The sequence below is a fragment of the Protopterus annectens genome, chromosome 1.part0 (assembly GCF_019279795.1).
Source record: "Protopterus annectens isolate FY-2018-M chromosome 1.part0, PAN1.0, whole genome shotgun sequence".
In the NCBI taxonomy this organism is placed as follows: domain Eukaryota; kingdom Metazoa; phylum Chordata; order Ceratodontiformes; family Protopteridae; genus Protopterus; species Protopterus annectens.
Window position 1 is genome coordinate 1663296137 of NC_056725.1, and position 14019 is coordinate 1663310155.

A 14019-nucleotide genomic window follows, 5' to 3' on the forward strand; every position below is an offset into this window, starting at 1 on the left:
CAGGATTTTGTGTTTAGTCTTGCTCTGATGAATTCTGTGTCCTGTGTGGGGTATAACTTTGACTTTTCCTTGTTTGTCAAGATGCCCAAGAACTCTGCAAGCCTTAGAAAGGAGTCCAAGGCAGAAAGCAGCAGATGCCTGGTGGAGGTGGTGAGGAGCCAGTCATCTAAATATGGAAACGCACGGAATTCCTGTAGCCTTAAGTGAGCTGCTACCACTGCATTGCATTTGGTGAACACCCTGGAGGCTGTGGCGAGGCCAAAAGGCAGTGCTGGAAACTGGTAATGACTGGCTCCTAGCAGAGGTCTTCTGGAGTGTTTGTCCATTTTTATCTGGTAGTACGCATCCTGAAGATCTATGGAGCACATTCAGTCGTCTTTCTCCAGAAAGGGAAGGATAGACTGAACCATGACCATCCAGAATTTTGTATGTTGAACAAACTTATTCAGAACACTGAGGTCTAAGACTGGCCTCCAGTCCCTTGTCTTTTTTGGCATTAAAAAAAATCTTGAGTAAAATCTGGATCCTATTTGGTCTGTGGGACTGCTTGGATGACTCTTTTTTTTGAAGCACCTTTTGGATTTCTAGTGCTGCTATGTCCCTCAGACTGGGTGAGACATCGGGGATTTGCCTTTGTAGTCTGGGATAAAGATTGAAGGGGATATGGGAAACTCTGATAATTATTGTCTGCACCCAGGAACCCGATGTTATTGTGTGCCAGGCTGAATGGTGCATAGAGAATCTTCCCCCCGACTGCTTCCCAGAGGTAAGCAATCAGGCTGCTGCTCATGAGAGCTGGTAGGATTATCCAGAGAAGGAATCCCTGGAACCCTGGTTATGTGGGCCCCCTCTGCCATGAGATGGGCATCTTCCCAAAGAGTTCCCCCCTGTGCCCTGGGAGGAGTACTCGCCACGTGTGTTCCAAAAAGGCCCTTGGAACTTTCTGAACCAAATCTTTCCACTCCTCTGATTCCTGAAGTAAGGTTGTTGTGGAGTGGAGAAATGGATGCCCACACCAGAAAGAGTCTTTCCATCCTTCTAACACCTGGCTAATGTAGCTGTGAGTTTTGGGCCAAATAATGATGAACTATCAATGGGACCGCTGATAAAGGAAGACTTGAAGGGGTCCGCAAAGTCACAGAACCGCATCCAGGCATGATGCCTAATGGCAATGTCTGTACCCACTGTCCTGGACATCCCTGTATGTGCAATAAGCTGCATGGACGAGTTGAAGATTGACTTTAGGGTGGCAAGCTGGTAGGCAGCCTTCTCACTCCTTATGCTAAGGTCTCTGAAAGCTCAGTTATCAGATCCCTTTGGAGTTGCATGAAATGTGCCAAAAATTCAAGAACAGTATGGCAAAGGTCAATGAAGCAAAGACCCTCTTCCCAAATCTGTCCATCATCCGGGACTCTCAGTTTGGAGGATGGACAGTTGGACTCTCCTCAGCATGTTCCTTTTTTGTGGCAGCCACCATCACCGTGGCATCTACTGCTAGACCTTTTGACCAGTGAGCCTGATCCTCGGGCATGGAAAGAATTTTGTCCGGTCTCTGGGGAATTGGCTCTATAGTATCAGGAGCCTTCCACGCATGCTGCATGAGTTTGACCAGTTCATCAGCAGGTGGGGTCACCCAAAAAGTAGAAGGCCAGGCACGAGAAGCCTGCAAGAAAACAGATTACTCAGAGGATTGGTTTGTGGACTTCCAATCACCCCTCTGTTTTAATATTTTTTGGATGTCCCTAAAGGAGACATTTTCAGGGGGTGACTGAAGGGACCCTCCCCCTTCATCGAAATCTGTATCCTCAGTGACCGATTCTTCTGGAGAATCCAGGTACTTCCTTGCACGATCTTTTACTGGGTTGCTCTTCAGGGGTAAGATCTGAGGAGGACTCCTAAGATAGGGGACCCTGCAGTAGGGTATCTTGCTGCTGTTGTGCCCGCTGTTCCAAGGTAGCAGATTGTGACAGCTGTGAGCCAGAGGATACATAGATGTGAGACTCTGGGGATGGTGCCAACTGTGAGCCTGCTGAGGCCAGGCTCTCTCCATAATCTAGAAGGCAGGCTCGCCTGAAGAGGAATGGGAAACCAGAACCAAGAAAGACAAGGTCACACCCCGCTCCAACAATCCCACCTCCAGAGTAGGAGCTGTGAGAGGACTTGTAACTGCCAGGACACCAGGAGCCATAGACGTCGCAGTGGAAAAAATCAGAGCCGATCCAGGAATCCCAGAGCCGGCAGCCAAATAACGGTCCCATGGGTGGATTGGCTCCGATGGAGCCACAAATGAGAGAGTCAGTTCCGGGACCAAGGTGAGATCCACAGTTGGCACCGAAGTAGCTGGCACCAGGAACATCAAAGTCGAGAGCTCCAAGACCTGCAGAGAAGTTGAAGGAAGAAGATAAGTGGGAGTCCTAGAAGAGTAACCCTCGGCTCCAGATGGGAGAGAGGTCCTAGAGGGGGCAGGAAGACCTCTGGCCACCAAGAGCTGATCCACTCAGATTGTTGCTCAACACCAAGAGAGAGATCTAGAGAAAGAGGTCTACACTCTATTGACTGATTTTATCATTAGAATCTAACGTGGTTGACCCCGGTAAGAAACACGGTGGGCAATAATGTTATGGTAAGTGTAATCAGGATTGCCCCAGGCTTGTCAGTATTTTAAACACTGCTTGGAAAAATTTCTTTGATGATGATCTTAAACAGAGGTTAGGTGTAGCACCAAAGGTGGTATACAGTAGAGGAAGTAACTTCAAGGGTCTTCTTGAATTGCGAGAGATAGATCAGGACAGGGGGCATGTCTCTAGGATGTACAAGTGCGGTTCTTGCAATTATTGCAAATATATCAACAATGGCCCTTTATGTAGTTGTGGATGGCTATCCCCGCACTTTGTCATGTCCTGGTAGGGGAACATGTAATACTATAAGTGTTGTATACCTAGCAACATGTTCCACATGCTCGGCATTCTATGTTGGTAAAACCATATGGAGATTGAAAGATAGAATTGCCAAGCATGTGAGGGACATTAAAAATAAGAAAACAAGTAGTGCCTTTTATAGACATTATGTCATGTCAGAATTTTAAGAGGTTTCTTTTTTCTTTATTGACATAGTGAAGAAAAGAGGAAGAGGTGACAATACTAAAGTGATTTTAGAACTAAGAGAAACAAAATGGCAATTGACACTAAATGTTAAGAATTCTCCAGGTATTAATGACAATGTTTCTATTGTACCCCTTCTCAAATGGAAGTATTTTAATATTTAATTCAACTAGTGTGCGTTCTTTAATTATGTTAAAAGGGTGGTTTACAAATTATTTTAGTATTTTTAACATGTTTAATATAGGTTTTATATTTAATACAATTATACTGCACAGGATATTAAACTAGAATTGCAATGATCAAGTTTTTATATGTTGGTTGTCATGTGTATTTTACTGTAAAAAGGAAGTGATGTGTTTGTTTAGTGACTCTGATGATGCCTAGGATTTGAAGGTGGAAGCGATTAGTCACGAATAAAGCTGGATGTTCATCGTGTTACCCTGCTGCAGTCATCACACTTGGGTTATCCTGTCGTCAGGCGGTCCCGCAGTCGGCCAGATTTCCAAAGTCTTGGTCCGACATCGGTTGCTGTCACTTCATCCCTGATGTCAGTGCGCCAGGGGTACATATATTGCAACCGAGCCAATTTTCTTCAGTCTTTCTTGCCACGCGGTGCTCAAAGCAGAAGCAGTTCGCAAGTGCCGGTCGGCTGACTCCTGAGATATTCCAATTCGAATTTCAGACCGAAGTCTTCTATAAAGCTAACTACCCCATTGGGGAAACTTTTCTTGCCTCAGACCGATGTCAGAAAAAGTTAACAATTGTATTTCTTGTGGGAAGCAAATACCTCATAAGGATTTTCATTCTTATTGCATACCTTGCCTAGGCCCTGATCACGACGTCACTTCTTGTAGTTTTTGTGCTAGATTTAATAAACGTACTATTAAAAGACTATTTGATTTCGCACAACACTTTTTTGGTAGAAAATTTAACTATAACATGCCGTCGGAGCTACTGACTACCGGCGTGCACAAAAAGTGCAGGGACAAGGACTGACAGCCCAGGCCTAAGCCCGATTCTGAGGTCTCGGTTGATCCGGTATCCGGTTCTCCGGTTATCATTGAGGCTCCGATGCAGCCTCTGACTACCGCACTTCTGGAACCCGAGACCGCTACAGATATTTTGTCGGAATGTACTAGGCCTATGCAGCCTTTTACTTCAGGCCCTACCGACGATTTACCTTCCATGGACGTCGGTGCTTATGAAACGCCATCGGTTTCTGAAGGCGTTTTCAGACCGACGACTCTTACAGTCAAAACATTTTCCAAGTCGAAGACTCCTTCTAAATCGAAAAAGGCTTCACTTCAGTCTCCTGTTCAAGGCCCTATGCCTAAGAACCAGATGCTCAAAATGGCAGAAGATTTTATTTCTCTTATCAGGGGTTCACAGCCTCCTCCTGACAAAAGGCCTAGACAAGAGGAAGATTCTGCTTCCTCTGAACAACTGTCTATTTCTTCGGATTCCTCTCAGGACCAAGACTATTCCTTCTCTCCTTATGAAGATTCTGATGCTGAGGAATCTATTCCCTCAGCTTCCCCTCCAGAAGATTACTGTTTTGGGGAAACTTTACACACTATGAGGGAACATTTTCACTGGGAAGGTCAGGATTACTCTGATTCCAAGAAAAGGCTGAGAGAGTTTCTTTTACTCTACCAACACAGACCTCTAGCCATCCCCCCTGTTTTGGACATTGTGGATGATGTCTACTTAGAATCTAGTTTCAACCCTGACTCTCTACCTCCTGCCCCGGCCAAGCCTGACCGATACTACAGAGTACCTGATTCCCACAAATTCCTTTACAAAAGCCCAGTAGCTGACCCAGAGACCATCTCCCAGGGTCCCAAGGGGGCTAATGCTTCCATGGCTAAAAATCCAGTACCTTCTGAAAGGGATTCAAGAGCACTAGACAGATGGGGGGAAAAAGGTTTACACCTCAGCCACTTTAGCTATGAGAGCACTAAACTGTCAATGTCATATGCTTAAGTATCAGCAAATTCTGATGTCTCAGTTTAAACAAAAGATAACCACCTTACCTCAACAATCTGAAATGAAAGAAGTACAGGATTTGTTGCACGCCACCGAGCAGGTGGGCAAACATACCTTGCAATGTGGGTTTGATTTTTTAGAGGCCTCCTGCAGAGCAGCTGTCACTGGATCAGTTATACGTAGGCATGCCTGGTTAAAAGAACAAAGTCTGCCTGATCATGTTAAAGCAAAACTATTAGATGCTCCCTTACAGCAGGATGTTCTTTTTGGTGTTAAAGCAGAAGAAGTTTTAAAGAAAATGGAAGATAAGGCAAAATCAATGCAGACAGTCAAAGATTTTCTACAAGTACAACCCCCTCGCTTCATCAGTAAAAGCCTCGCCAATGGGTCTCAACCCACCAGAAGGCAAACTCAATGACTTGCACCTCAGCTGGCCAAACAAAGCTCTTTTGTCAGCCCCCTTGGGGGGAAAACTAGCACTGTTTGCAGACAAGTGGCACATAGTCACAAAGGACAAATGGGTCCTAGACATAATTTTATGAGGATACAGATTCCACTTTCACACCGTGCCAATAAAAAGAGGAATGCCAAACCTGCCACAAAATCAAAGGGCAAGAGGCTCAAAAACAAATTACAGCTCTCATGGCCATGAGAGCCATTCAAAGGGTACCAACTCAAGAGCAAGGCCAAGGATTTTACTCAAGACTCTTCCTAGTACCCAGGAAAGAAAGTGCGTGGAGACCAATTCTGGACCTTTCGATTCTAAACACTTACTTATTAGTTCCCAAATTCAAGATGCTAACACTACAGCAGCTACTTCCCATGTTGGGCAAGGAAGCATGGCTGGTAACGTTGGACCTCAAGGAGGCATACCTGCATGTCCCTATCAGACAAAGTTGCAGAAGATACCTCCGTTTCATTGCAGGTTCAACCCCATTATCATTTCTCTGCACTGCCCTTTGGCTTATCTACTGTGCCAAGAGTATTCACAAAATGCCTGGCACCAGTAATTGCATACTGCAGACAAAGAGGAATTCAAATATATCCATATCTGGACGACTGCCTCATCCAAGCAGAAAGAAAAGACATTCTTTTACAATATCTGGCTTTTGTGAAGAATCTACTAAATTGTCTTGAGGTACACAGTAAACGAAAAGAAGTCAAAACTAGTACCCTCACAAAAAATGACATTCCTGGGTGCCAGCTTGGACACAACGGCCCAGAAGGCTTATCTTACACCAGACAAGCAATTACAACTGACTCGATATTTCAAGACAATGGCAACAAAGACCCAATTAACTGCAAGAAAAATTCTGCAGGCTTTGGGCTTCATGGCATCTTGCATTCTGATAATACCATTTGCAAAACTGCATATGAGGAAATTACAGTGGTACCTAAAAAGCGTATGGTCTCAACACAGCCACAGCTTGGACACAGTGATATCTCTCATTCCCTGCCTTCAACAGGAATTTCTATGGTGGGCACAGGCATGTCACATCAACAAGAGTCAGCCTTTCATTTTGCCCCCATCCAAGCAAACTATCACAACAGATGCTTCAGACTATGCCTGGGGGGCACACATGGCAGGGCAATGCATTCAAGGCCTATGGACTGCAGAACAAAGAAAACTACACATAAACCAAAAAGAGATGCTAGCTGTACAGAAAGCTCTGACAGCCTTCAAGGATCTACTACAGCCAGGACAACTTGCAATAAAGACGGACAACACCACAGTAATGTGGTACATAAACAAACAAGGGGGCACAAATTCCTACCCTCTTTGCAGGCAAGCAATCTTATGGAGCACAGCTCTGGCCTACCAAGTCCAGTTACAGGCTCAATTCCTGCCAGGACAGAAAAACACATTGGCAGACGACCTAAGCAGAAACATCAAAGATCCCCACGAGTGGAAGCTTGACCCACAAATATTTACAATGATAACTCAAAGATGGGGTCTACCAAATATAGACCTGTTTGCCAGTCCTCAAAACTACCAGCTGACAAAATTTTGTACAAGGTCATTCCACCATCAAGCTTGGAAAGTGGACGCTCTCTCCTTCAGTTGGAAAAACCTGACAGCATATGCCTTTCCTCCATTACCTCTTCTCACAAAGGTTCTTTTGAAGTTCAAAAAGGAGAAACCTCGACTGATTCTCATAGCCCCAGACTGGCCACGCCAGCACTGGTACCCGCTATTGAAGCCCACCATGGATATTGCCTCAAATTCCTCATTTACTCACGCAGTAAGACAAGCAGATTCTACACAGCCAGGTCAAAACCTTAAACCTGGCTGCATGGCAAATCAATTAAGCATCCCACCAGCCCCTCTTTCACAAGCAGTACTGAATGTTATTCTAGAGGCCAGGAGGCCAAGCACCAGGAAGGCTTACTCGGACAAATGGAAAAGGTTTTGTGCTTGGAATCAAGCTAAAGGCCAAGACACAACTCAGCCTCATATGCCTCACATTCTGCAGTATTTAGCTGAGATGTTGCATAAAGGACTCTCTTTCTCCTCTATTAAAATCCATGCTTCAGCTATTTCAGCTCACTACGACACTAATCCACCTTTATTTTCCAATCCTCTTCTAAGGCAGTTCCTCAGAGGGGCAAAAAACATTAGACCACCTAGAAGAGCCCCTACACCAACATGGGACCTCAACTTTGTTCTGGAAAAACTAACGCTGTCTCCCTTTGAACCAGCTTTTTCTGCAGACCTTCAATTCCTATCCTGGAAGACTGCCCTGCTCCTGGCAATAACTTCGGCTAAGAGAGTCTCAGAATTACAGACTCTTATGGCAGTGGAACCTTTTCTCATTTTCGATCAAGACAGAGTTTCTGTACGAACTAATCCTTCCTTCATGCCTAAGGTGGTTTCCAGTGTAGCTTTAAATCAAACCATCCACCTACCCACTTTCTTCCCCAGTCCACAGAACAAAGGTGAGAGACTCCTGCATTCCTTGGATATTCACAGGCAACTTCGTTACCACTTGGATAAAACTAAGGCTTTCAGAAAAACTGACCAGCTCTTTGTTTCCTATGCTACAGCTTCTCAAGGGAGGGCCATATCCAAGCAAACCATTTCTAAATGGATAGGCCATTGCATATGATTCTGCTATACCCATCATGGGAAACCAGTTCCTCCTACCATTAGATCCCACTCTACCAAGGCAACAGCTACCTCTACTGCCTTTCTCAGGGGGGTTCCTACCAAGGAAATTTTAGAAGCTGCAACTTGGAGTTCTGTACACACCTTCACCAAACACTATCACTTACCTCTTTACTCTAAGTCCAGGGCAGGCTTCGCCACTGCAGTTCTGCAGGGCCTCATTGCCTCCACTAACCCTCTATGATGCCTCCACCCCACCTTAGCTTTGGGACTCAACACAAGTGTGATGACTGCAGCAGGGTAACACGATGAACATAGTACAGTTTTGTACCTACCATAAATGTAGATGTTCTAGTGTTCACCCTGCTGCAGTCCAGGTTACCCTCCCTCCAACCCCTCTGATCTACTGGCTAAATCTTTGCTATGCCTTTCTGATGTATTTGCTTATAGCTGAAGGGATTTTGTGTTTGTACAGTGTTCACACCTTTTGGTACTAATTTGGATCACCTTTTTGGGGGCACCTGACATCTGGGGCAAGAAAAACTGAAGAAAATGGCGTCTGTTGCAATATATGTACCCCTGGCACACTGATGTCAGGGATGAAGCGACAGCAACCGACGTTGGACCAAGACTTTGGAAATCCGTCCGTCTGCGGGACCGCCTGACGACAGGATAACCCAAGTGTGATGACTGCAGCAGGGTGAACACTCGAACATCTACATTTATGGTAGGTACAAAACTGTACTTTCTCTTTCCTGCCACTGTGCTGTTTTTTCCACATTTTTTATTTTTTATTTTTGGTTTTATTACTGATCCACTAATCTGTCTACATCAAGCTCTGAAAGGCTCCTGGAGGAACAAACGGACACCCCCCCGAGGGTGATTCTGGCCTTTCAAGAAATGGATTTAATTGCTGACCCAAGAAGGGGTCTGTAGATGGGGAGTACCTAGTCCAATCTGTCCCTATTTTGGGGCCTTTGTCCCCCATTACTTAAGGTTTTCTCCACATTTCTTGAGCTAAGAGGTTGACGGGTATGTATGGAGGGCAGACCCAATACAATGAAAGTCAAGTGTACACTGCAAAACTAAAGAAACAAAACCGATTATTTGTATTTCTCTGCTGCTCAGTAGACTCTTGTACCTCTGAGATTTCTAATTTTTATAGAAAAAAAAAGCAACAGAGATTTTCTTTTCTCTGTTCCTTCTATTGAACAGCACTGATGGACTGTGCAAGCATGGGAATGTAATTCCTACATGCATGCCCAGTACGTCAGCAAATGGCGAAGAACAGAAAACAACATGGAGGAACACCGGTGTTGTCATCCATCCACAACACCTTCTCCCATTTTTGCAAATGGAGTCAGGGTGTCCCTGCCAGTTGACTAGCCCTGCCGCAGTATGGTGCTGTTATACAAAACCATTATTTAAGAAAGGTAAGCAATTTCTTTCCCACTCATCGGTTATAGCTTAATTATAAAACAGAGTGCACTGCTTGTCATAAATATCTAGAGAACATCCTTGCTTTCCCCTTTGATTTTATAACATGCCTGAGGACATTGAATATCATTGGTGCATGATCACTTATTCCAGAATGAAACATGTCATTCCCAGAAAGCAGTAGCATATGCTTTGTCATTAGCTGCACTAAGTGAATAACTTATCTTGTAGAAAACGTGTGTACTGGGGGGTCATGTCAACAGAGTCTCTTAACAGTTCTGATAAGGGTGTTGCAAGCATCATTTTCATGTGCTGCATCTACATCTGCAGATTAACAGCCAAGTGTTCATCCCAGGTCTGTCTGCCAGGAAAGCTTGACCAAAATTTGTCCTTAATGCCATAATTTGGGCACAGCTTTATTTTATCTACAGTTTCTACAACATGTCCCATACCTCTTTAGTCACAGATTCTGCATCATGCAACACCCCCCCCCAATGCACACACACATAGCTAGTAACTTGCCGTACAAGTTTGCTAGCAACAGTGTATATGGACCTGTTCAGTGACTGTAGTGGAAAAGACAACAACTATTTTATTGAAATATGAACAGGTTCAAACTAAATGATAGTTTGCACTTTACCTTGAGGTGCAGTAGCTTTGACGATGGTTTTGTAATAACTCCTGTGATTTGTAATAACCCACGTTTGAAGGGCTGTATAGGGTCTGTATTAGATAAATGAAATTTTATATTACCGAATGCTGACATTATCAAAAATCCCAGAACTCGAAACTGCAATTTCCCCCCATACACCCCCGCTAAATATATATTCCAACTCCGAGATCGCACTACAGTGAGGAAAGGGCAAATATTCCCATCTTCACTGTACTGCGATCTCACAATTCCGGTTTCTGGTTCCGGATTATCGCTCATGTTAGCGTTCGGTAAGATAAACTTTCATTTATCTAATATAGACCCGCTGTATAACTATTTTCCAATGGAAAAGCTTTTATGAACACTTGCATCAAACAGTCAAGATAGAACAGGTTCTAATGCACATCAGTCTGCATATATGCAACCCCAGTTCACTTGTTTGTCAGGTTTTGAGATATTAATTACATATTTTTTTTCTTTTAGAATGTCTAGACAATGTACGTTTTAGGTTTAAACACCTTTATTTAATAAGTACTTATACCGTAGGCACACGTACATTAATAGAAAAGAAAACGAACTATATTAACATTTTCATATTCACGCATTATACATTGCATGTTTTCTTTCTTTGTAACAGTTATTCACTTCAACATTATATTGAACAGTTTATGCTTTCCCTTAAAACTCACTCCTCCTCCTCCTCTTAGGTGTTTGTCTGTATGTATTGTTCCTACAAATTCCATTATTTCTATGTAATTTATTCATTCCCTTTTCTAAAGATCCCACTTCTAGTTCTTTCATCTCTTTAGTAATATTTAGTACTTCATTTTGTGTTGGTTTAGATTCAGAGTTTTATATTCTAGTTATTGCTTTTTTTGGCATAACATTAAACTTAGTAAGGCCTTATAGTGTGTTGGAAATTCAGATCTCGTGTCCCATCTCCAAAGAATACTTTCCTTGGTTATAGCCATTTACTCTTCCAGCATTTCTAACAGAGTTCTCTGTAGCTAATTTGAAAAATCTGCCAACTTGTTACACTCCCCAAAAATGTTTCCAGTTACATCTCTTTTTTCAATCACACTTTCAGCATTTCATATCTACCTGAGGAAGAATTCTCTGAAATCTGCTTAGGATATAAACATAGCTATGCAAAAACTTCCAAGCAAAAATCACAAACCTCCTTGACCTTGTTGTGTACTTGGAGCCATACAGTGTCCTGTCATTGCACCTTTGGGTACAGAAGCAGGAAACACAATGTTTAATCTTTTCTAAGCTCCTCTGATGTATCCTTATAGTTACCATGTAACATTTTATATGCCATACTAATTATCTTTTTTTTTAACAGCAGCTTCTGTTCTAGACTTGACTAAAAAACACAAGCGCTGGTCTTATATTTAGCACCCTCTATCCTTTTCTCTTTGCCTAGACTCTGATATCAGTCCCTCGTAGTAGATATTGCACTTTTCGTAGAAGTATGCTGTAATACTTGGACGTTTGTCAGAATGCTTCAGATTATTTTAGCGTATCACATGTATTGCAACTTTCTCAAGCTAATTATTAACATTTAAAGCTATATATCACATGTTCTGTAGCTGGCACATCTACTTTGATTTATTTATTTAGTTTATTTATTTATTGGTGTGCTGGGCCTTGCTATAAGACTTTTGTTTGCTAAACTTGAAGTGCATTTGTGGTGATTTGTACACTGGTGAAAAATCCATATATTTTTCTCTGCTGAGAATGGCATGAGGGTGGGAAGACTCAAATTGGTTGTGGCTTCTAAGTGTTTTGATTCAACTTACTTTTTTCTTTCACTGACCTTTCTCTGCATGTCTGTGCTGTTTTTGTGCTGCATTACAAAAGCTACTATTGTTGTTCACAATTCAAAATGTCAGGTCCTTCTTTCTTCAAGATAACATATTTTTCTTTCTTTCAGGAAAAGGAAAAAAAGCCTTTGAAAGATGGTGTTCAAGACATGTTGGTGAAGCATCATTTATTCAGCTGGGACATTGATGGGTAAATGGTGCAACATCATAACCAGTGTTCCGTAAGTCACTTGGGGGAAAAATGGAATTTTGCCACACTGCATTACTAATTACACTGACTGTGTCATTTCATAGTACACACGTGAAGCTGGTGGCAATAAACTTTAAAAACAGGGTCTTCTTTTTACGAGACTGTTTGAGACAGGTGAACTGAAGGTCCATGCTGATCTAGAAAAAAATAATCTGTTGAGCCGTCTGTAGAAGTTGAGGCCTCCATAACTCAGCAGACTGATCACTGTCTTTACTGCCCTGTATTTCGGAAAGGGTGCCATTTCAGATTTTTTTTTGTTCCATTGTTGTGGGGAGAGGCTTCCCTACCACTCTACCATACTGTCCCTTTCTTGGACTCAGTAAAACATAAGATAATCAGTACAGAACACTCCTATGCCAAAGAAGTAACTTCAGATGAAGAAGAAAAAATAAGAATGCATCAAAGTCAGTGAAATATGATTGCTAACATTTCCAAACTTTTACAGAACAGTTCATGTCATGGTTTAGTGTTTACTGTAATAAAGCACTTTGTTCTGACTAGTCAGTGTATGCTTTCATTTTCAGTATTTTAACCAGCAGCGCATCAATACAAGCAGGCGTAACATACCTCTTTAAAGACTAGATTACCTTTGCTGACCATCAGTTTTCTTACAGTGATGTGTACTTTTTGTGAACTCCTACAGCTCAGGAGACCCCCGTAAAATCCCAAGATAAAGTTTTCTGATCTGAGGCACTTGTCTGCAGTTTGGCCTTATGTTTTCTAGAATATTTGCCACATCTTCTTGTCATCCTACATGCATGCTACCTTTTCTGTCAAGTTGATGCTTTAAAATTGATTGAAAACATGAAATGGTCGTTATCTAGGTGCATATACAGGGAAAATTACTGAGGTGTATTATGTGGGGAGAAAGATCATAATTCACCTCATTTATTATGTGTAAAAAGAGCTTAGGAAAATGTGCTAACTCCTGATTGTAGGCAGATGCTCATTTCCCACTGTAAAGGCATGTTTCGTTGAGAAACATGAGTGTTAATTTATTTTCCAGTTTCCAGAAGTATATTTTGCTGTAGGTGAAACATCTTAACACAGAAAGCACTTCTACAGATTGTGCTTCTTTCTTATTGCACCACTTTTACGTGGTACTTCTGATGAATTTCACCTCCCTCAAAAAGGTTCATTGTATTTCTTTTAATGTAACTTCTTCAATGTAGGCAACATCTTCAGGGCTACTATTTATGAGCAGCACAGATTTACAGTTGAGGTGTTATTGATTTATGTGGCCCCTGAAATGAAAGATTATATAAAGTATTTTGATGTGTAAAAGTATCTAGAATCCCTTTAATGGAATTGCCTTTTGTTCTCCCTGTGAGTTTGCTGAAATGACTCCCTTGGTTGCATAAGCAGCTTTTATATGGAGCAGTTAATGCTTCCTCTGTATTGTTCCATTTTCCTTTTCAGGCTTTTCTATGAAGCTATTACATTATTTGCAGGCAAACCAAGTTTGTTGTTTATAGTTTGGAACACATCTGAACCAGGAGTCATAGACAGTACCAGATCCTGTTAGCACAGTACAGGAAATGCACGTTGGAGTTCATTTCCAGTCACTCCTGATTTAAGCAAAGTTTTCATTTGTAAGCACTTTCCACACAGTCGTGATGAAATTGAAACAGTTCTGATGTAAATGGGACTGTTGAATGGAT

General features: G+C 42.4%; 1 protein-coding gene across 2 annotated transcripts in view; it reads left to right on the top strand.

The window, feature by feature from the left end:
* SGSM3 (small G protein signaling modulator 3) overlaps positions 1–12855 on the top strand; it is a 1391341-nt gene extending 1378486 nt beyond the window's left edge. For both annotated transcript variants that reach the window (XM_044068352.1, XM_044068343.1), the window contains one exon: positions 12219–12855. Coding sequence is in view for 1 of the 2 variants with exons in the window: in XM_044068343.1 (XP_043924278.1) it covers positions 12219–12302 (84 nt within the window). In the remaining variant the exon portion in view is untranslated. The remainder of the gene's footprint in view (positions 1–12218) is intronic.
* Positions 12856–14019: the final 1164 nt, after the last annotated feature.